Below are 23,639 nucleotides of genomic sequence, written 5' to 3' on the forward strand. Positions count from 1 at the left end.
ATAAAGATAATTTACCCATATGTGACTAAAATAGCAGATCCAAAATCTTGAGACTGGCCAGTTTCTCATGAAATGGATCCATCAGCAGTCTGCAAAGTTACATTCTTGAACGTCTGCAACTTGTTTTAATTTTTTTTTCACGTTAATGGATTAGGTTTGGACTGTTGTATTACACATTGGGGTTCTTTTACTAAGGCATGCTTGCCGTTTTAGCATGTGCTAAACGCTAATGCGTCCATTATATTCTAGCGCGCCTTAGTAAAAGGACCCCATTATTTGCTCTAACAGAATTCATTAAAACCTCATTTTTTGTTCTTTTCCCAGAGATAGTCATCTATAAGCATAGATGTGCATAATGTAAATGTTCATACACATGTCACACAAAAAAGTGGGATTAAACAATGTTTTTTTCCAAATGAAGAAGAGCCAAAAAAAGACCAAAGTAATTAAAAAACATTTATTATATGTCCATCCACAAAGAGTATTGACCCGACACAGCACTGTGTTTCAGAGTGTCATATGTCTGCTTCAGGGGTCAAAACATGCACTAAAAACATACATAAAAACATGAAATTATAAACATCATAATATAATAAAATAATGAATTTTAAAAATTAAAAAATTCAACACAGATTGACAAGACACATAAAGGTTACATACTTATCCAAAAAAGGTTCAGTATACAGTATTCAGGAAATGAAAACGCATAAACATTATAAATATATACCACTAAAAACATAAATATTAAAACACATCAGAAGATAGAAAAATTTTCACACCTGAGTAAAGATGTTATAAATACAAGCAATACTGCACATAACCCCTCCTTTTACTCTAGCCGCTACTGCCTCCTCTTGAGCAGGTGGTAGTTTTTAGCCAGCGTGGGGGTTAGCGCGTGATGAAAAGTCAAAGGAGCCCTAAAATATACACAAGTCTCTTTTGTAAACTGTTTTTGTTTTTTTTTAATGAAAAAAAGAAACATTCTCCATAAAGTAAAATTAAGAATGATGAATCCACCCTAAAAGAAAGATTTCATTCTTGCTGGTATAATCTTAATATTTACAACCAGCTGAAGACTTCATTTTTTGAAAAATAACTTTTTAGATAAGTTTTACAGTTCTGTCAAAAAATTACTGATTTGGTTATACTATTAGAAATACATAGATGAATAATTATGAAATTATTGAGAGGTGAACTATTTCCAGTTTAATAGGTTAATCATTCATATTTGGACAATTTTTAATAATAACAATTTATATACCTCAGGACCGTGAAGATCTGTGCAGTTTACAATGATTAAAAGATGGTACGGAATGAGTGAACTTAACAGAGTTAAAAGCTGTATTTTATTGAAAGGTGAAAAATAATCATTACCTTTAACAGTTTAGATAGTTTTATTTAACCTAAATAAAAGGTTCTTACCTTGATAATCTTGTTTCTGTTAATATATACAGGAATCCATACTTTAGCTGTTGATTCCCACCAAAAGCGAAACTGCAGAAGGGTGTCACTTTAAGATCTTTAACTCCTCCCCTTCTGTAGTGGAGAACAGCTCCCTCTTCAGTTGGTACCAAAACAATTGTACTCCACTGAAACAGAAGAAAAGAGAAGGAGGGAATGGGATACGGGCAGCAACAGATTATGCAGGGAACCCTTTGTAACAGGGCTCATGGGGAAGGATAAGGATGGGTACCAGCAGCATTACAGTTGGCACATTAGAGGAAGATGAGGAACTGGTAGCAGTGGGCATGCAGGATCTCTTACAGTAAGTTCACTAGGGGAGGATGGGGTGCTGTCAACAGTGAATAGTTGCCTTTGATTTTTTTTTAACTTATTAGAATAAATCTATATTTCCATATTCTAAATTATTTATTCTTTATTCCCCTTCAGCTCTCAGGAGCTGGCACAGGAGATCAAAGCATTTATCAGTGGGGTGGATCCTGTGCATGGCAACAAGCTTCCATTGAAGGAACATGCCCGGTGTGCCATCGTGCTGCTTTGGAACCTGCCACCTGCACGCAATGCTGCACTGGACCATCTGCGTGGTGTCTTTGATGAATATGTCAGTGGCTACCTGCTAGAACTGGAGAGTGAAAATGGGACACGGGCCATAATAGGGCCCAGCCTGGATGATATTATCCAGGAAATTCAGAGTGTGTTGTCAGAGTTCATTCGTGTAAACCCTAAGGTGTGGGCTCCTGTCGTGTCTGCCTGGTCCATTGATCTCATGGGACAACTGAGCAGCAAATATGCTGGTCGGCACAGTGTCCCCCACGCCAGCAGCTTGAATGAGCTCCTGCAGCTCTGGATGTCCTGCAAGGCTACCCGGATGCTAATGGACAGCTACACCCAGTGTCTTTCTTCCATGATCAGCACCTGCCCTGATGCTTGTGTGGATGCACTCCTGGATACTTCCGTCCAGCACTCACCCCACTTTGACTGGGTGGTGGCTCACATTGGTTCCTCATTTCCCAACACTATCATTAGCCGTGTTTTGTCTTGTGGCCTTAAAGATTTCTGTATGCATGGAGTGGCACCACCTGATGCCCTCTTCCCTACAGCTGCTGACAAGCGAATTCCCAAGATTGCATCGGTAGTAGGAATCTTGGGACATTTGGCTTCCAGACACTCTGAAAGTATTAAGCAGGAGTTGCTAAAAATGTTCCATGATAGTTTGGGGCCAGTTCGAGATCAACAGCAGAAAGCTACTGTGCCCTTCCTCCTCCAACTGGCAGTTATGTCCCCCATGCTGCTCAGTATCATCTCAGCAGAGCTGGTGGATTCTTTGAAGCCTAGTGTCCTGAACCAGCTGCACCAACACTTTGCATCTCTGCCCAGAGAGGACTTGGAGAACATTGTGAGTCTCATCGTCCACCTCATCTCACAAATGTCCAATGGTGCTTATCGAATCTTGCAGTTCCTGGTCAACACTGCCATGCCGGCTTCTGTTATTACCACACCAGGGCTAGCGGTACATGATGGTGTGCGGGAAGCCTGTGACCGCATCATCCAGCTCCTGCTCCTCAATCTCCAGAAACTGGTGTACAGCCGCAACTCTGCCAGCCTTGTTGATGCTGCACCGCGCTCAGTTCCATTCCTCGATGAGCTGAAGCGCCACATCAAGGACCTGTGTGTGGAGACCCTGAGATTGGAGAGAAAGAGGTTCCTCTGGCAACACCAACTCCTAGGTCTGCTCTCCATCTACTGCAACCCCAGTTGTGCTCCAGATGCCCTTTTCTACATGCTGACCTTGGCTAAAAGCCAGGAAGAGCTGAGCTTGGCAGCCCAACTCTATGCTGTCTTAACGTCCTCTGTGAGCAACCTACTCCCCACAACCATCAAGAAATGTGTCTCTCAGATCCACTCTGGAAGCATCTCAGAGCAGCACTTAATCCAGCTGTTTGGTAACCTGGCTCTTATTATACAGTGGGAGGAGGGCCCCTCTTCCATGAGCTCCCATCTGGCTCTAAGTGTGTCTTCACACCTCTGTGACTTTGGCCAGCTGCTGCTTCACCAGAACCCAGATGTCTCCAAGGCTGTAACTTTGCTGTTGTCTGTTTGCCCTTTGCCAAAGGCTATCAGACCCGCCCACTTGTTAGTCATCATCCGCTCAGCGGTTCATCAGTTCTTTCTAGTACTTCACAGGAAGTGTGCCACTGGGATTGGATATATCAGTAAACTTCTTGCTCAGCTGAGTGCTGTCTCCTCACTCAGTGTGAAGGCTATTCTGCAACAGCTGGTAGAAGGTGCCCTACACAGGGGCAACATCCATCTCTTTGGGGGCAGCGTTGAGGCATGGACCTGGGAGAAGAATAGCCTGGAAGACAGTAACAAGACTTCCTTGCAGGATATCAACCAGAGATTTGGTACTGCTGTCAACTTCTCAGGTAGCATTTGGTCAGTGTTCCATGCAGGCATCATTGGACATGGCCTGAAACCTTGTCATACCTTGCAAGAACAGGAGCAGTCGGAAATCCTCTACAATACCCAAAAGTTCATGAGTCTTATCATCCAGTGCTGCAGTGGGGGCAGATACCACATGGATCCCACCCAGCTGCAGCCTCACGAGGTACTTGTCAATCCCGAGGCTGCCAAAACTGTAGCGGTGGTGCTGGTGGAACTCATTTGTCCAGATGTGACAAACAGTGAACTGGCTTGGCCTCCAGAGGAACACACACGCAACACTGTGGAGAGAGACATTCAGATATACAAGCGTTTTAAAGAGAACCCACTGCTTTTTCAGCTGCTGCATTTTGTTGGCTTGGGCCGGCCAGCTCTCTGCTACTGCTCAGTTTTGCTGCGTGGCTTACTGGCCACTTTGATGACTCACTGGGAAGGCTCCAGAGATGAACACACCACAAACTCTCCATGGCACTTGCAAGCCTCCTGTGCTTTGGTGGCTTGCTTGGGGGAAGGCTACCTTCTGCCACCTGTGCTTAGCAATATGCATGAGATCTTCAGCCAGCTGGCTCCATTTGAGGTACACCTGCTGCTCCTAAGTGTCTGGGAATACCTGAAGGACAACAGCCCTTTGCCTCAGAAATTTATCTTTAATGCTGATAAAGGCCTCTTTTTCAGGGACTTTGCTCGCGATGGAGACATTGGAAAGTACTTGAGTGTCCTACACAGTGTTCTTCACAAGAATATTGAGAAACTGGGGCTCTTATCTGGCAGGCTTCAGGCATATCCTTGAATATTTCAGCTGTTTCTGGAACAATAGAAGCAGAATGCTATAGATAAGTGTGAGAAAAAAATTCAGAAAGGTATAGATTAACAGGTTCAGAGGAGAACAGTGGGCCCTTTCTGTTGTGGTCCGTGTAGGAACAGATATGCCAGTAAGGCTCCTTGTGTTCCAAAGTTTAAGGCCTCAGGTTGCTGGAAGTGGCAGAGTCTTGCAGACAGGACTGAACGTAATGCTCTTCGCACTCCGCCAAGGGAGCAGATTGTCTGCTCCCTTGAAACTTCAAAGATTGTGAGAAGGCTCGATGCATGGGGTTTGCTGTGTCGCACTCATGGCAGAAATTTGGAAAATACAAAATAAAAAGTGGTTATGCAGTGGATATTTAGTTTGCAGATAATTATTTTTTTAAGATATTATTGGGTTGGAAACAAATTTACCAAATGATATGTGGTATGGATGTGCCCCAGTTTAGGACAATGTATTCTCTATGGATATTGATGGGGTGGAAAAGAGAGCTGCTATAAGTATAGATGGGATTTATAAGCACAAGAAAGGCTTGGGATTGGAGAATGACATGGGGAAAAGATTTGTCCCCATCCCTATGAGCTCCATCCCCAGCAGCATTGATACAGGCCTTAAACAGGTATGATTTTGTATACTTGTCTTTTTATTAACGTATAAAAAGCAAACAACATTCTTTACAAGATAACTTAACTATCCCAGCCTCTCCAAGCACAACCTGTACTTTTAACTGTCCTGATTTTTTTGTATCCATGGATGAAAAACTAATCATTCACAATATCTGGAGATCTACAGTTGTCACAATAAAATCCAACAGTTGTTTAGGCTCAAAGAAAATATTTTTCAAGATAAATAATACAACAATTAGCAGGAAATTTCAAAAAAATATGTGGCTTCGTTTTAATGACAAGAAGTCATTCTGGATGCACAGCAAAAGTCACCAAGAGAATAGTTTGAACGTCAAACTTTTCTCTTGAGGCCGTGGCCACCTGTGCCAATCATGGCCTTAGACCCCTCCCAGTGTATCCCAAAGTGCACCGGAAAGGGGAAGGTCCACCATTTTGAAGGGACGGGCCTGCCAGCAAGAGGGAGTAGGCATCCCTCTTGCCAGTCTTCGTTCCTATCAAGGTACCGGGGGGTGAGGAGTGTTCAGGCAGGAGGGACAGGGCATTCCTTCTGCCAGTCTTCCGTTGATCCGTTCCAGTTAGGGGGAGTAGGGAGGATGTCATTCAGGCAGGAGGGAGTGGGCATTCCTCCTGTCAATCTTTAATTGATCTGTTCGAGTTAAGGTGGGGAGATTGTTCAGGCACAAGGGAGTGAACAAAAGAATAGCCTTACTAGGTCAGACCAATGGTCCATCAAGCCCAGTAGCCCGTTCTCACAGTGGCCAATCCAGGTCACTAGTACTTGGCCAAAACCCAAGGAGTAGCAATATTCCATGCTACCGATCCAGGGCAAGCAGTGGCTTCCCCCATGTCCTCCAGGAAATTGTCCAAACCTTTCTTAAAACCAGCTACACTATCCACTCTTACCACAACCTCTGGCAATATGTTCCAGAGCTTAACTATTCTTTGAGTGAAAAAATATTTCCTCCTATTGGTTTTAAAAGTATTACCCTGTAACTTCGAGTGTCCCCTAGTCTTTGTAATTTTTGACGGAGTGAAAAATCAATCCACTTGGGATTTTGTAAACTTCAATGATATTTTCCCTCAGCCGTCTCTTTTCCAAGCCGAAGAGCCCTAACTATTTTGGTCTTTCCTCATACGAGAGGAGTTCCATCCCCTTTATAATCTTGGTCGCTCTTTGAACCTTTTCTAGCACCACTTTATCGTTCTTAAGATAAAGAGACCAGAATTGAACACAATACTCCAGATGAGGCCGCACCAAGGAGCAATACAAGAGCATTATAACATTCTTAGTCTTGTTAACCATTCCTTTTTTAATAATTCCTAGCATCCTGTTTGCTTTTTTGGTCGCCGCTACACTTTGGGTGGAAGGTTTCATCATATTACGATGACACCCAGATCCTTTTCTTGGGCGCTAACCCTCAGGGTAGACCCTACCATCCAGTAACTGTGATTCGGGTTATTCTTCCCAATGTGCATCACTTTGCTTTTGTCCACATTAAATTTCATCTGCCACTTGGACGCCCAGTCTTCCAATTTCCTAAGGTCTGCCTGCAATTTTCCACAATCCGCATGTGTTTTAACAACTTTGAACAGTTTATGGCCTCTTTTACAAAGTCACACTAGTGGTTGCCGCGCAGCAACAGCCCCGAAGCCCTTTAAATCTCTATGGGCTTTGGGGCCATCAGCACAGCCACTAGTGCTGCTTTGTAAAAGAGGCTGTTAGTGTCATCTGCAAATTTAATCACCTCACTCGTCGTTCCAATTTCTAGATCATTTATAAATAAGTGGGCATCCTTCCTGCTGATTTTGGGTGAAGAGGAGTGTCGGGGGGTGTCGCAAGGCAGTAGAGAGTGGGCATCCCTCCTGCTGAAGGAGGGATCTTCACGCCAGCTGGCTGAGGTGATCGCAGGGGAATCCCCTATCAGCTGAGCTGGCAGGACTTCTGGAAGCTGCCACCTTAGGCGCTTCCCCTGCACACTCAGCTGTTTGGAACGTCCCTTGCCAGCCCTCCCCCACCAACTCAACACGGCCATTTATTGACACATGAAGTAGACAAGGAGAAATAAAGTGTTGGGCAGGTAAGAGTGTCAATTGGAAGCCTTACCTTTAGGACTCGTTCTTGGACGTTTCCGACCCAGGCAAGTAGCTCCTCCAGGCTCCAGCTCTAACTCTGACCTGGCTCTGAATCTCCAACTGTCCTGCTCGCTGATCCTAACTGCCACTGCAGTCCACATCAATGACAACCCACACTAAATGGCTTTCAAAAATGTGTGTGGCTGTAGTGATTGGGCCCCTCTTGCTTACGTCACAACTTGGAATAAGAATAGTTAATACCCAATTGAGAGACCTCCTCTCCCAAAGCTGCACTTCAGGGGGAGAAGTCAAGGAGAGGAGGAAGAGCTGCTGGGACTCGGAGGAGAGCCATGATGCTATGGTAAATGGCAGTAAGGGACGGGAGAGGTTTCCTACTACAGGGTTAAGATGTTTACCGCTCCCGCGGGCGGTGAGAAGTTTGGCTACCATTCCTGCGGCAAAGTGGGCATTTGTGTTTCCGTTGCTGCGGTTAAACTGTGGTCCACCATGTGTTGCCATGGTGGGTTTTTTTGCCGTGTCATTCTCTACTTGTGATATTTGACTTGGGATGGGTGAATAGGGAGAGGAAGTGGAGCTGGAGCATTAGACTTCCCTTTCCTTTTCCATTACCAAGATCTCTCCTTCAGCACTCCCTGAGATCCCTTACCCAAAAAATGCCTAAAGAATAAATATAAGGACGCAAAAGCTGGAAAACAACATTATTTTTATTATGCAAAATATACAGTATTATTTAATGTACAAAAGTTACATAAATGTATTTCATAAAATTAGCCATGAGTCTACTTTTTACCTGTTGTACACATAAGCTAGATCAGGGGTTTCCAATCTTTTTCAACAGTGAGCCAGAATGTCAGGTGCAGTACTCGGAGAGACCCCCCCAGAAAAGAGACTTGGGAGTACTGGTAGACAAGTCAGTGAAGCCATCCACGCAATTTGCGGTGGTGGCAAAAAGGGCAAACAGAATGCTAGGAGTGATTAAGAAGGGGATCACAAACAGATTGGAGAAGGTTATCATGCTGCTTTACCGGGCCATGGTATGTCCCCACCTGGAATACTGCGTCCAGCACTGATCGCCGTACATGAAGAAGGACATAGTACTACTCGAAAGAGTCCCGAGAAGAGCAACTAAAATGGTTAAGGGACTGGAGGAGTTGTAGTACAATGAGAGATTAGAGAAACTGGGCCTCCTCTCCTTTGAAAAGAGGAGACTGAGAGGGGACATGATCAAAACATTCAAGATAATGAAGGGAATAGACTTATTAGATAAAGACAGGTTGTTCACTCTCTCCAAGGTAGAGAGAACGAGAGGACACTCTCTAAAGTTAAAAGTGGATAGGTTCCATACAAACATAAGGAAGTTATTCTTCACCCAGAGAGTGGTAGATAACCCAGAGAGTGGTAGAAATCTGGAACGCTCTTCCAGAGGCTGTTATAGGGGAAATTACCCTCCAGGGATTCAAGACAAAGTTAGACAAGTTCCTGTTGAACCAGAACATACACAGGTAAGGCTAGACTCAATTAGGGCACTGGTCTGTGACCTAAGGGCCGCCGCAGGAGCGGACTGCTCAGCATGATGGATCATTTGTCTGACCCAGCAGCGACAATTCTTATATTCTTATGTCAGATATCCATTTATGTATTTGTGGGTTGTATGAATTTTATCCAGTTGTAAGATGATGTGCACTCAAAAATCTATTAATTTTTTCTGACTTCATATCCACCAAAAAGCATAACAGTGTTTAACAGCTATGTGCTAGTAAATAAAATCCAAATAAATTAAGTGGGGGGGGGGAAAAGCCATCTTTACTAAAATTCTCAAGCAAGCCACATCCCAAGGTCAGGTGGATCAGATTTGGCTCCAGGCTGCATATTGGATACCCCTGGACTAGAAGACCCTGTACAGGAATCTTAAAAGTGCTTTGCATTTCAGGAAGAGGTCACTACTCGTTGTGCATGCTCTCAGTAAATAATTCCTTATCATCCAGCTAGACCAGTCCACACCAGTGGGTTGTATCCCCGACTGGTAGATAGAGAAAGAACAGGCATGTTCCAGTGACATAACCAGTATAACAGCTATTGCAGATTGGACTGATGCAGCTGTTTTTCTGTTCTGGCCCAACTCCCATTGTGCCAGGCTACAACTGGTGGCTTGATAGTTAAGCCTGGGGCAATGTTTTTCTCCTATAATTTAGTCCATGGACCATCCCCTGGTTGAGTTTGGAGTGATTTGATCCCTTTTGTTTGACTGAGGTTCCTACTTGTGGGCCAGGACCTTTGAGCTTCTGGCATAAGCCCTAAGGGGCCAACTCCTGTGGGAGCGGGCCTGGGTCTTTTGCTTCCCCTTCATCTTCAACCCCTCTCCCTCCTCTTACCTTTGGAGCCTTCCCCCCCTACTTTCCCCCCCAAAAAGTCGTGAGTGGATGGTTGCAGCAGCATGAAGTTAAAAAAAAAAAAAAAAAAGACAAGAACAAAACAAAACTACGGTTAACTAAACTAAAATCTCTCCCCTCACCCAGTCTGGAGTAAGGACACAGATGGGTCTGCAACCTTGGGCCAGATCCAAAGGGAGCCTTTCTCGCCTTCTGTTGAGCTATGGTGTGAGAGTGGGGTAGGAGAGCCTGCATGCCTGCAAGGTGCTGCTGGATACCTGTGGCTGCCAACCCTGCTTACACCAACTGCAGGTGGGGCCATCAGGGATGTTACCTAGTCTACAAGAAATAAGACTTGCATCAACTAGAAAGAGATCTTTAGCCTATACAGGACCAACAATCTGGAACTCTTGGCTGTATAGGTTTCAGTTTGATCTTTTCTATTCTGCTTTTCGGAAACTGATCAAAAGAGTGTTATTTCAGGAACATAAGAATAGCCTTACTGGGTCAGACCAATGGTCCATCAAGCCCAGTAGCCTGTTCTCATGGTGGCCAATCCAGGTCACTAGTACCTGGCCAAAACCCAAGGTGTAGCAATATTCCATGCTACCAATACAGGGCAAGCAGTGTCTTTCTCAATAACAGACTATGGAAGCATATACAGTAGGTTATTTTGATAATTTGTTCTGGGGGAGGCTGTTGTTACATTTAGTGTCATATTGTAATTTTATCTTGTACTGTATTCTTTCCCCCCTCTTTCCTTTACATAGATTGTATTTCTTCCCTATTTGTTTCTGTAAAAAGTCTTACCATGTATATAATATGTTTATTTGTATTGCAATTTTTAAAAACATTTTATTGTATACCACCTAGAATTTTTTTAGGTAAGTGGTTTATCAAAACCTAATAAACTTGAAATTTATATTATGTAATTTTGTAAATCGCCTAATACTTTTGTAAATGGCGGTATATCAAGTCATAGTAACATAGTAACATAGTAACATAGTAGATGACGGCAGATAAAGACCCGAATGGTCCATCCAGTCTGCCCAACCTGATTCAATTTAAATTTTTTTTTTTTTTTTTTTTTTCTTCTTAGCTATTTCTGGGCGAGAATCCAAAGCTTTACCCGGTACTGTGCTTGGGTTCCAACTACCGAAATCTCTGTTAAGACTTACTCCAGCCCATCTACACCCTCCCAGCCATTGAAGCCCTCCCCTGCCCATCCTCCTCCAAACGGCCATACACAGACACAGACCGTACAAGTCTGCCCAGTAACTGGCCTAGTTCAATCTTTAATATTATTTTCTGATTCTAAATCTTCTGTGTTCATCCCACGCTTCTTTGAACTCAGTCACAGTTTTACTCTCCACCACCTCTCTCGGGAGCGCATTCCAGGCATCCACCACCCTCTCCGTAAAGTAGAATTTCCTAACATTGCCCCTGAATCTACCACCCCTCAACCTCAATTTATGTCCTCTGGTTTTACCATTTTCCTTTCTCTGGAAAAGATTTTGTTCTACGTTAATACCCTTTAAGTATTTGAACGTCTGAATCATATCTCCCCTGTCTCTCCTTTCCTCTAGGGTATACATATTCAGGGCTTCCAGTCTCTCCTCATATGTCTTCTGGTGCAAGCCTCCTATCATTTTCGTCGCCCTCCTCTGGACCGCCTCAAGTCTTCTTACGTCTTTCGCCAGATACGGTCTCCAAAACTGAACACAATACTCCAAGTGGGGCCTCACCAATGACCTGTACAGGGGCATCAACACCTTCTTTCTTCTACTGACTACGCCTCTCTTTATACAGCCCAGAATCCTTCTGGCAGCAGCCACTGCCTTGTCACACTGTTTTTTCGCCTTTAGATCTTCGGACACTATCACCCCAAGGTCCCTCTCCCCGTCTGTGCATATCAGCTTCTCTCCTCCCAGCATATACGGTTCCTTCCTATTATTAATCCCCAAATGCATTACTCTGCATTTCTTTGCATTGAATTTTAGTTGCCAGGCATTTGACCATTCCTCTAACTTTTGCAGATCCTTTTTCATATTTTCCACTCCCTCTTCGGTGTCTACTCTGTCAAATAAATCCAATCCACAGCTATTGTAGAACAACCCCCCCAGGCTCAGGTCAAGATACCACAGACCTGCGGTTTTTGATGGGAGCAGAAGCCATGTTGGAATCTGGCAGCATGGCTTCCAAAAAGGCACAAAGTTCTAGGGGCACCTTTGGGGGCATAGTGGGTGCTACAGTTGTGGCTTCCCAGGGGCTGAGCATGCAAGAGGGTTTCTCAGGGTCCAAGGCTGAGACTTGGAGCCTCCTGGTAGCACTATTTCAGAGGAGCTTGGCAGGGCTCTGGCTGCCACAAGAGAGCCTGACCTAACTGGGTTTCTCTTGGGGGGGTTCTTCAGCCTTGACCTTGTTCCCTCTCCTGGCCTCAAAGTTCCTTGCCTTTCCCTCCTCTGCTCTCTCCCTAATAGGTGTGCCTGGGTGGCTATTGAGGGCTCTGAAAATCTTCTGGCTTTATCCACCTGTAGAGACTGGGAAGAAAATTAAGAATATAAGAGTTGCCATACTAGGACAGACCGAAAGTCCATCAAGCCCAGTATCCTGTTTCCAACAGTGGCCAACCCAGGTTACAAGTACCTGGCAAGATCCCAAGTAATATAACAGATTTTATCGCAGGACAAGGAGGCAGCATATTCTCAGATGGGCGACGTCACCGACAGAGCCCCGGTACAGACCACTTTAAAAGTTTATTGACACTTTAAGTTTTTGAAAGTTTGCGATAGGCCGCACCGCTCATGCGCAAGTGCTTTCCTGCCCGACGTAGGCACGCAGTCCCGCAGTTTCTTATTTTCCGCGAAATTAAGAAGACGTGTCGTTCTACGGTTGTTGAAATTTTTTCTTTCGCTGCCTTCCTGCTCTCGTGGAATTTTGACTTTCTAGTCATTTCTTTTTTGTTTTGCTCTGTTCTTTTGAGTGTAGTAAAAAAAAAAAAAATCGTAAAGATTTTTGGTTTTTCCCTCTCGTGGGTTTGGCCCGGCGGGGCCTGTTCGACCACCTTGGCCTCAGACTTCAACCTAGTTTGGGCTGTTTTTCTGTCGATATCCCGCCTGCAGATGGGTTTTAAAAAGTGTGGTCGCTGTGCTCGGCCCATTTCAGTAACTGACCCACATTGCTGGTGCCTCCAGTGCTTGGGGCCTGAGCACCACCTGGAAACTTGCTCATGTTGTTCTTCCCTTAAAAAAAAAAACATTGAAGAACTGCCTGATCTAAACTAAACTAAACTAAACCTTAAGTTTATATACCGCATCCTCTCCATGAATATAGAGCTCAGCACGGTTTACAAGAGCTTAAAAAAGGAAAAGAATAACACATTGAGTTTGGTGGATTGAGTATAGGGAGAGAGGAGAGCGTTACGTTTTTGTGAAAAGACTAGTTTTCAGGTAGTTACGGAATAGTTGGAAGGAGACCTGATTCCACAGTGGGGTAGTAAGGTTATTCCAAAACCCTGTGATTCTGAAGAAGAGAGATTTTCCCAATTTTCCCGCATAGACGATACCTTTTAGTGAGGGGAAAGATAGTTTAAGTTTTTGGGTGGGCCTGCTGTTGTCGGGACTCAAAGATAGAGGGATTAGAGGAGGGAGGATGCCGTGTAGGATTTTAAAAGCTAGACAGGAACATTTAAAATGAACCCTGGTGATTATGGGGAGCCAGTGGAGTTTGGACAAAAGTGGGGAAACATGGTCAAATTTACGTTGCAAAAACTACATCGATACCAACTACATCAATACCAACTTCAACGGCGCCGGCCAAGGCAACACCGCATCATTCGACACCGACAGAAACAACTCCAGTGTCGAAGCCTTCTGTGAGTAAGCCGGCTAAGAAGCCTTCCCCCACCCATCTGGGCCTCAGGTCAAAGTAGCAGTGAGCCAAGTCCTGCCGACCTTGAAGAGGCCCAAAAAGCCCTCTGCTCTGATTTCGGTGAGTGCCTCGTCATCGGCCTCATCAGCGGAGCGTAGAGCTGCACCAAAGATACTAGCAAGAAAGCCAGCAGTACCGTTGCTTATCCTTAAGCAAAAGATAGACAATTTGCTTAAAGAGGAATTGGGTGAACATTTTCAAATGCTAGTGCCGACCCAACTTCTGCCCATGTCGACACCGACTCCCCCGGTGATAGTCCGGTCTGAGCCCTCGATACCGGTTGAACCTGCAGTGGAGTATCCATCAGTGCAGATGCTTCCTATCAGAGAATTGGCACCATGCAGACATCGCCTGAGTCGACTCCAGTGCAGTCCTGGAAGGCATTACAGAAGCTTAAACACCTTGAGCCTTCGACACCAAGAACTCGGCACTGGCCCCGTTCTGTTCAAGATTCCAACCTCTGGGGGGACTCTAAACATGATCCTCTTCTCTTTGAAGATGGAGGTTCTTCAGATGACTCTCCTCACCATTCCTCTCAGGAGACTCCTGTTTTGACTGAGAAGTCCTCTTTTTTTTCCAAATTTCTTCATGAAATGTCAGATTTTATACAACCCTCTTGAAGCTGATTCCAAACGTTCTGAACAGTTCCTAGAGGCATTAGATTATGATCAACCACCTAAGGAACTTCTCAAGCTTCATGACATTTTACGGGACACTTTCTACAAAAATGTGGAAACGCCACTTACCATTCCTGTGGCTTCTCGCAAGTTGAATTCTCTGTACAGAGTGATTCCTAGCCCTGGTTGTGAAAAACCACAACTTCCACATGAGTCTCTCCTGGTGGAATCTACCTTGAAGAAGTCTTCAGGGGCTAGAGTTTATGTCTCTATACCCCCTGGCAGAGAGGGCAAAGCCATGGATCGGTTTGGCAAACACCTTTACCAAAATGCTATGTTAACCAACCATTCTGGCAACTACAATTTTCATTTTTCGTGTTATCTCAAGCATTTAATAAAACGGATTTCACTTTTCCAAAAATATATTCCAGAACGCAAATGTCCTGCTTTTCAGCATCATGTTTCTGATCTGTTTCAGTTAAAAAATATATGATTTGTTCCACGTATGACACATTTGAACTTATCTCCCGTGCGACAGCAATGTCAGTAGCCATGAGACGCCTGGCCTGGCTTTGTGTATCTGAGCTGGATGTAAATCATCAAGACAGGCTTAGAAATCAAAACCCTGCTCTTCAAAAAATTCATCCAAACATCTTAACCCCCCTTCACCTTACCTCCAGATAATTCTCCCCTAATAAAATCCTCCCCAAAACACCTACTAAATAAACAGATCCCTGAAATGTTTTGTAACCTTACCTACTCTAACTGTAATCTGTCTATATCACACAGTCCTGCAATGTCAATTTACTATCTAACTCGTAAGTTCCCCTCGGAATCTACCCAGCTATCTCTCCGCTGTTATAATTAAAAAAAAAAATAAAAAATTGTATCTTCACTGGAAAATGTCCAGTCCAATCTTTTGTAATCCACCTTGAACTGCAAGGTATAGGCAGAAAAGAAATCTGTAATGTAATGTAAATGCTCCCTGTCTGGGAGATGAGTTTTTTGGTCCCTCCATGGACATGGCTACTCAAAAGTTGTCAGCTCACGAAACCAGATAGGACACTCTGGTCAAGCCTAAGAAGAAGCCTCCACCTTCACATCCTTTCAGACTGTTTTTTCTTACCAGAAAAGGTTTGCTGCTAAGCCTGCAGCTGCTCCTTAATCTCAACCTAGGAGGCAGAAATAGCAGTGGTCAACAACAGAAACCACAGACTGCTCCCCAAAAATCTACACAGCCTTTTTGCCGTGTTTCTTCAGAGCATAGCAACAGTCAACATCTTCCAGTCTTTGCCTCAGCCCATCAGAGGCCGTCTCCAGTTTTTCAGTGCTTGCTTGGAGCTCATCACATCGGATCTCCGAGTCCTAATCATCATTCGTCAGGGTTACACTCTCCATTTTCACTCTCCAGACCATCCTCCAAAAGAGTTTGCTGTGGACCCTGCACAGTCCTCCCTGCTTCTCTAGGAGGTTCAATCCCTTCTCCTGCTGAATGCCATCGAGGCAGCAGCAGGGATCCTACTTCTGTTACTTCTTAGTTCCAAAGAAGATGGGAGGACTGCGACCCATTCTGGATCTCAGAGCTCTCAACAAATTTCTAGTCAAGGAGAAATTTTGGATGTTCTCCCTAACCCTACTTTGTCCTCTTCTCAATCTGAATGACTGGCTATGCTTCCTAGATCTCAAGGAAGCCTACACACACATCAGTGGAATGTACCATAGCTCATACATCCAGGTGCGAGGAAAACAATGCATCTTGTACAACTGCATGCCAAAGGCATCGTCTCTTCAAGGATACCAGTCAGAGCTTCAAAAGGGGCTCCCACTAGCGCTATTAACACTAACAAAAGATCCCACTGGAGTAAATCCAGACGAAGCTGTTTAATACTCCTTGTAAGAAACGGACATCATCAGACATAGATGCCAAAGATCTGTGCCTTAGGGAATCCCAGAAACAAGCCATGGCCACCATCTGAACCTAGAGCTAATCCTGATCAAATACCTCTTATAAAGAGTATCAGTGAGATATCTGTCTTCCACAATGAGAGATCTCTTGCCACACCTGGTCTCAGGAAGCCCTTCACATTCTCACATATGCCAAGATGTCAAAGTTCTCAAAGCCCCAAAGCAAGGTTTCTAGCACTCTTGCTGAGTAACTCCCTTCCTCCTAAGAGCACTCACTGCCCACTGGAGGCCAAAGTGGAAACACATAAAGCAGAATCCAGGAAAGGGGGGGGGCACAAACCTGCACCAACCCATCAACACTTGCTGAGCCTACTACACACTGGCAACTGAAGAATTGCTGATATTTTCTGTTGTGTGGGAATGCCATCAGATCAAACACCAGAGACACCGACTGAAAATCTCTTCACTCAAAGCCCATTCTTCCAGATTCAGATCCTAGCAAATGAGTAAGTCCATTTTTACATTGTCCACACCTGCAATTGTATATGGCTGATAACGCCACCAGATGATCCTCTGCCCAGCTGTAGAGGCAACAAATCTCTAGGGCTACCATTTCACTCCCAGTGTCTCCCTAACCCATACTTGTTGACTTAAACCACTGCAAAACATTGTCCAAGAGAATCTGGACCACCTTTCCCTGAAAAATGGGAAAGAAGCCCTGCAAATCTAAATTAACTGCCTGGGTCTCTAGCGCTTGTTAGACCATGAAGCCTCTTTTGCTATCCATTTGCCCTGGAGCTTGCAGGACTAAGACTCACATCGGATATCGATAGTGACCACTATCCAATCTGAGATCATAAAAGTGGTTCCTGTGAGAAGGTGGGACAAGCAATCTCATCACTTCAGACCCTTCCTGAGCAAGGCAGGCCTCAATGTCTTGGAACATGGAGCTCCACCAGGACAGGAGTGATTTTAGTAGAGACGCATGTAAACACGCACCCATGGGACAACCTCCAGCATGGTCTCTATTAAGCTAAGAAGCTGGAGGCAGTCTCATGTCCTGGACACCACTAGCTCCATCATTTCTGGCATGCCTCACTCCCCAAAAGGGTTGCTCTTTCTGACCCTTAATCCAGCCACACACACACCTCAATCTTCCAGAGCAGTTAACAGCCCTAGCCACATGGCTGATTTCAATGTCCCAATGTCTTGGACACACCAGACTTATCCTCAGACAGCTGCTAGAGCAGTGAGTTGCCAAGAACTTTTGCCAACTTTTCAAGATCCTTGTGAAATAGAAGCCCACCCCTAAAGAGTAACCTGCTGAGGCAGTCCTCAGACACTCCATCTGCTGCCCAATTCCTCAGCCAAAGCCGGCGGCAAGCCTCCATGGCCAAAGCAACCCGTTGCAAAACGAATCACAGATTTGCCCCAGAGATTAACCAATCCACTTCCAGGAAGGGTGGGAGCTGCTACACCCATTGCAGCATTGTTCAGGTCACATAGTCTCCACAGATAGACACTTGCACCCCTGAGGCTGTAGAACTGAAAAGCTGCTTGATCAGTATCTCCATTTTACAGTTGTAGGAGTCATTGACAGCAATTCCACCTTCTACCAGGACAGTGTTCTTCTTTGTCACTGCTGCTACCAAAGTGTCAACTTTAGGGAGAAGTAAAAAAATAATAATAATAATAATTTCCTCATAAGGGAGTAGGTAAAGCCATCACATAATCTTGGACCTGGAAGGATTCAACCCAGGTTCTCCCATTTCTTTAGGCTCATTTCCGAAAGGGCCCATTGGAGAGTGAATGTCCTAGCTGGTTTTTGGTAATCTACTACAGAATGAGATGCCCTCCCCTTATCTTCTTCTGGGGCGCTGCAACCAAATTAAGTACCTCTGACACCTAGAGCTTCTTTTACAAAGCCATGTTAGCGGTTTTAGCGCACACAGCTTTTTAGCGTGTGCTAAACCCGCACTATGCGGCTAGAGCTAACGCCAGCTGAATGCTGGCATTAGTGTCTAGCGTGGCCGGCAGTTTAGCGCATGCTATTACACGCATTAAACAGCTAACGCAGCTTCGTAAAAGAAGCCCCTAAACTACGATGGAAGCTCACAGCAGCCATTTCCTATTGGCGATCTGCATGGCGCAGGAGAATAGGAAGATTGTTCCTGCCCCGAAAGTCCGCTGGCACAGGCTGCCCAGCCCAGAGATCTTCACTCTGCCCGGCCCAACACCAAAGCAGGGAGAGGAGACTGAAGCTCCTGCAAACAAGCAACATGCACGGAAGGAGGCGATTGGAGGCGGAGACCACCAGGTAAGGTGTAGGGGTGGGTTAGAGCTGGCACAAAGTTATTCATGATTTCTCACACTTCGCAGTCCGGCTCTGCCTCTAATCCCCATGAATACCGAGGGAGACGTATATAGAGCAAAATATAGACGGCAGATATAAATTCTCAAAACTGACACATTGTGATCACTAAATTGAAAATAAAAACATTTTTCCTACCTTTGTTGTTTGTTGCACTTCCTTATGACTGTGCATCCAATATTTATTTCTGCCTCCTACATACTTCCTCTCCTCCAGAACTCATTCCATTCCTCAACCAACATCTATGTCCCTACATGAGTCCAACTTTTTCTTCCTCTCTCTCTGCCTGCTCCCCCTCCACTGAAACCACCATTGCCGATTTCTCCCTGCCTCCCCGCCCCTCCCCCGAATCTGACCATGCCACCCAACACACTCCCTGCCACTCGACACACTCCTTTCCCCCTCCAACTTTTTCTTCCTCTCTTCCTGCCTGCCCCCCCTGCGGAAGCCACCACCACTGATTTCTCCCTGCCTTCCCGCCCTACCCCACCCCCAAAGCCGACCCTGCCACCCAACATGCTCCATTCCCCCCCGCACTGTCGTCGCAGCAACAACAGGGATGGGCCAGATGCGTGCAGCCCACAAGCCTCCCCCCCCCCCATGTCAATTCTGGTGTCGGAAAGAAGGTTCTGGGCTAGCCAGGCAGCAATTGGTTGGCCTGGAACCTTTTCTCCGACATCAGAATTGACATTGGGAAGGCTTGTGAGCTGGCCCGGAACCTTCTCTCTGTCTCCGTTGCTGCTGCTGTGAGGGTAGAAATGGAGCATGTCGGGTGGCAGGGTCAGCTTCGGCGGCTTCTGAGACTTGGTGTCCTATACGGCCCATTATGTCCAGAAGTTTGAAGAGCTTTTAATTTTGGGAAGGACTCTTAGGTTAAGTGCTTGGTTTTATTCTGTTTTTCCTGAATGTTTTGTATTTTAAGTTTTGGTATTTTGTACAGCATTATGGACTGTTTGGAATATGTACAGTGTATAAATAAACAGTCTGTATTTGTATGATAAATTAGAGCAGGGGTGTCCAACCTGTGACCCATGGGCCGCATGCGGCCCCATGAAGTATTTTGTGCGGCCCCGGTCGAGGGCGATGCAGTGTTTTCCTCCGCTGCCCCTGGGTGTTTACTGTCTTGCTGGAGCGTTTGCGCGGCCCCAGAAACATTTTTTTCGGCCAATGCGGCCCAGGGAAGCCAAAAGGTTGGACACCCCTGAATTAGAGGCATTTCCAGCTGCAATTGTTTAGGCTATTCCGACACAAGTTGGGCTACTTTTTTGCCATGAGTTTGGCTGGAAAAGTTTTTTGCCATTTGGCAACCCTGCCAAGCAGTATGTTTTTCAAGATATTTGCATACTGCTTCCTTTGTATACAAATCTATCGTGCATATTAATTGTGGATATCTTGAAAGCGATTCTGACCGAGATTCCCCGAGGTCTATGTCTAGAAACCCATAGATTTTCACCATTTCATAATTCTTTCCTGTTATGACTACGTGCAACAAGATCAACTTTCTTTTCTTCAAATATTTTGTTAAGATAATGGCGCGAGTTTTTCATAATAGAAAGATTAATGAGCGTAGGAATATATGAGGAAAACGAGCTGGATGCGCCTTTTACAGGTTCTAAGGCTGAAATAAGGTAGGTTAACAAAGGAACTGCTTTCTTAACGCTCTCACGTACAACGCTGTCTGTCTCATTAATTTTGATCCATTCCTCGTGAATAATATTAATAAAATGATTTTATTAATATCTAAAGTAATTCACTTTCTCTCTCTGCTGCCGGACAATAAAGTTCTGCAGTTTAAGCTTCAGACAGCTCTCCACGACTAAGTGATTGGATTGGGCTCGTCAGTACAGACACATTAATCTTGCCGTCCATAACGCATGCTCCGGCTCATCTACGTCAACAATTCAGGAAAAGACAGGCCCAATGGACGTTGAGCGATGTATCTGACGCTACTGTAGGGAATAGGGAGGGGCGCTGGAATGTCACGTGTATTTCCAAGATGGCGGCGGTGGTTGGGAGGTGAGCGGTTTCCGGAGTATTGGGGCCGGGAGCGAATTCTACGGTGGGAGGCTAGGGGAAATATAAGATCGGAGCGTCTGTGTTTTCTAAATTGCTGCTTCCTGCTTTTGGGTATCAATAAATTCTGTATTAATAATGAGGACGAATTTGTAAGTATCACTGCGGTTCTCTGAGACCCAGAATGTATCTTTGCAGGAGGACGTCCTGATTATGGGTAGTTGAAGACACCAGGGCTGGTTAGAAATTATAAGTCCCAGCAAGAAGGCAGTGTAAAACTGAGCTTGGGATCATGCCTAGCCTAGTCAGTTGATCTATAGGATTTGCTATTTTAGTATCAGTGGAAGGAAGGACTGAGTTCCAAGTCTACAGATGCAAATCAAAACCCGTGTCAGCCTGTCAGAGTACAGTTGGCTCCCATGACAACTCCTCCGATTCCTTTCCAGAGCCTGAAATTATCTTGGACTTTTTTTTAAGCTGGATCCTTTGCACCTACCCTACCGTTCCAATTTTCGAGATACTCATATGAATGAAAACAACAGAGACTGGTGGTAGCTTATTTATTTAAAAACTTATAGTCCGCAATCTAACAATTCAATGCGGGTAAAATAAGCATGCATAATAAAATTAACGAATAAACACAACATAAAATCATTAACAAACTTATTTCTTAAAGCACGATTAAATGCATCACTTAGGATAAGGTTTCGTATAGCAAAGTGGACTCTTGTCCTCAACTGCTTGTTACATCAATAAAGGGGCTATCAGCCTCTCTTGTTTTTTTCTTTTTTCATAATGGGTATGTGATATTTGTATTTATTTATTCAATTTTCTATACCGTTCTCCAAGGGAAGCTCAGAAAGGTTCACATGAATTTATTCAGGTACTCCAACATAATTCCCTGTCTTTCTCGGTGGGCTCACGGTCTATCTAATGTACCTGGGGCAGTGGAGGAGCAGGTGACTTGCCCAAGTTTACAAGGAGAAGCATGGGCCTGCACACACAACCTCAGGGTGCCTACACTGCAGCCACAACCACGGTGCTGCATTTTTAGACATAGTATGCTAATGGTCATGTGTATTTATAGTGAATACTTTGAAAACCAAATGGTAAGGTTAAGGACTGAGGTTGAACTACTTTATGATATTATATAGCTGAAGAGTAATGTGTCTAAACACAATGAAAGCAAAGTGCTATGAAAGGCCGCATACCCTCCCTATCACACTGCCTGGCTTCCTTGCTTATGACTAACACATCTTCATATGTCCTTCATTCTTTTCAAGTTTCCTTACTTGCTCTCCCTTCTCAATTATGGTTAGATAATCACACACTGTGTTTTGTTACCTGGAACCCCCATCTATGGAATCCCTTACATGATCATATCTGCACAGAAACATCATACAAGGAAATTAGTCTCCTTAAGGCCTGCCTATTCCAATCATTCTAAAACAAAATCTGCTGTGCCTTATTGTGTTAGCAGCCACCCCTTCCATTTTTTCCCTTTCCACTCACTCCTTTCCTCTTTTCCTTTTATTCTCATTCCTCTTTCTGTTTTGACTTCTATTACTTTTAGGCTTATTGTTCCTTTTTCTTTGCCTCTCTCCCTCTTTCAATTAAAGATGTAATTTTATTTCCCTCACTTCTGATTATTGTTTTGTTGTAATCTTTTCAACTGCACAATATGGAAGTATATCAAGCATCTCTAACTGGCATACCTTACATCCTACCCCTGACATCCCCCTCATCCTCCTGACATCCTTGACCTTCCTCGACATGGTCTAACATCTCTGCCCCCACCCCCTACCTTCGGAAGATCTAACGCAGGAGGGAAGCTCACTCTCTCTTACCTACAGGGCCTGCATGCTGCAAATGATGGGGGCTTCCCCCTCCCAATGCATCATGGGATGCAGTGGGAGGGGCCAAATACCCTGATTGGCTCAAAATGGCTTCCTCTCCCCGATGTCAAAGACGCTGCCTCCAGGCATCTACTTTAGTCTGGTTTTTGTCATTTTTTTTGGGGGGGGGAGGGGCGGTGGCGGCGGTAGCAGCCTGAAAAAGAAATCATCCTGGCTGGGGTCGGTGTCATGCTCCGGAGCTTCTGCCTCTTCCAGCAGCCTTCCTATCTGGCCCTCTCCCTTCTACATGCATCCGGCCACACCCCCTGCTCCGCGGCTCTCTTCGGCAACAGCAGCGATCGACACAAGATTCTGACGTCGGGGCCTACCCTCTGCGAGTCCCGCTTGTTTCAACTTCCTTTTTCCACAAAGGCGGGACTCACAGAGAGAAGGATTCAATGTCGGCAGCCTGTCTTGATCACCGTTGCTGACGAGTTGCTGAAGAGGGCCGCAGGGCAGGGTGTGTGGCTGGATGCAGGTGGAAGGGAGAGGGCCAGATGCAGGACTCAGGTGAGGGAGGAGAAGAGAGAAAGAGAGAGAGGAGGGAAACAAAAGGAAATATTTCATACTGGGCTGGGCCGGAGTGGAGGGTGGGTGGAAAGATTCTGGCTACAGGGTGCAGTAAGAAAAGAAAAGGGGGAAAGCTGAAAATGGAGATAGTGACACAAAGAAGAGAAAGGGTAAGCAGGACCTACTGAATAAGGTTAGAAATACAGAGGGGACATGCTGAAAGCAGGGGTGGTGGTGGTTTAACATAGAGGGAGAAATCCTGAAAAGGGATTACATGAGTTTACAGAGGGAGGCAATGCTGAGGTTAGATTGGCACACAGAGGGAATAATGCTGAAATGGAGGGTTGATGGGGATACAGGTGGAGCAATTCTGAAAAGGGGAGAGGAGATAGGGACACAGAGAGGGAGCAATGCTGAAGGGAGGTAGTGCTGAAAAAGAGGAGGTGAAATAGAGATAGAAGTAATGCTGAAAAAGGTGGGGAGGGAGATAAAGACATTGAAAGGGCAAATAGTGAACATGGGGTAAAGACAAGGACAGAGACAAATGATGATTCTGAAAAAGTGGTGAGATAGGGATATAGGGTGATGCTGGAAAAGAGGTGGA

The 23,639-nt window shown here is 45.0% G+C and overlaps 1 protein-coding gene across 4 annotated transcripts in view; it reads left to right on the top strand.

Moving 5' to 3' along the window:
* Window positions 1–23,639, top strand: part of INTS5 (integrator complex subunit 5) — a 63,791-nt gene that overhangs the window by 12,717 nt on the left and 27,435 nt on the right. The window contains exon 2 of one of the 4 annotated variants that reach the window (XM_033953777.1): window positions 1,891–6,122. The exons of 1 other annotated variant lie outside the window; for it this stretch is intronic. In XM_033953777.1, the coding sequence (XP_033809668.1) occupies window positions 1,891–4,693 (2,803 nt within the window). In that variant the 3' untranslated portion in view covers window positions 4,694–6,122. 2 more of the 4 variants (XR_004540267.1, XR_004540268.1) reach the window with 2 other exon arrangements.

The sequence above is a fragment of the Geotrypetes seraphini genome, chromosome 8 (genome assembly GCF_902459505.1).
Source record: "Geotrypetes seraphini chromosome 8, aGeoSer1.1, whole genome shotgun sequence".
NCBI lineage: Eukaryota > Metazoa > Chordata > Amphibia > Gymnophiona > Dermophiidae > Geotrypetes > Geotrypetes seraphini.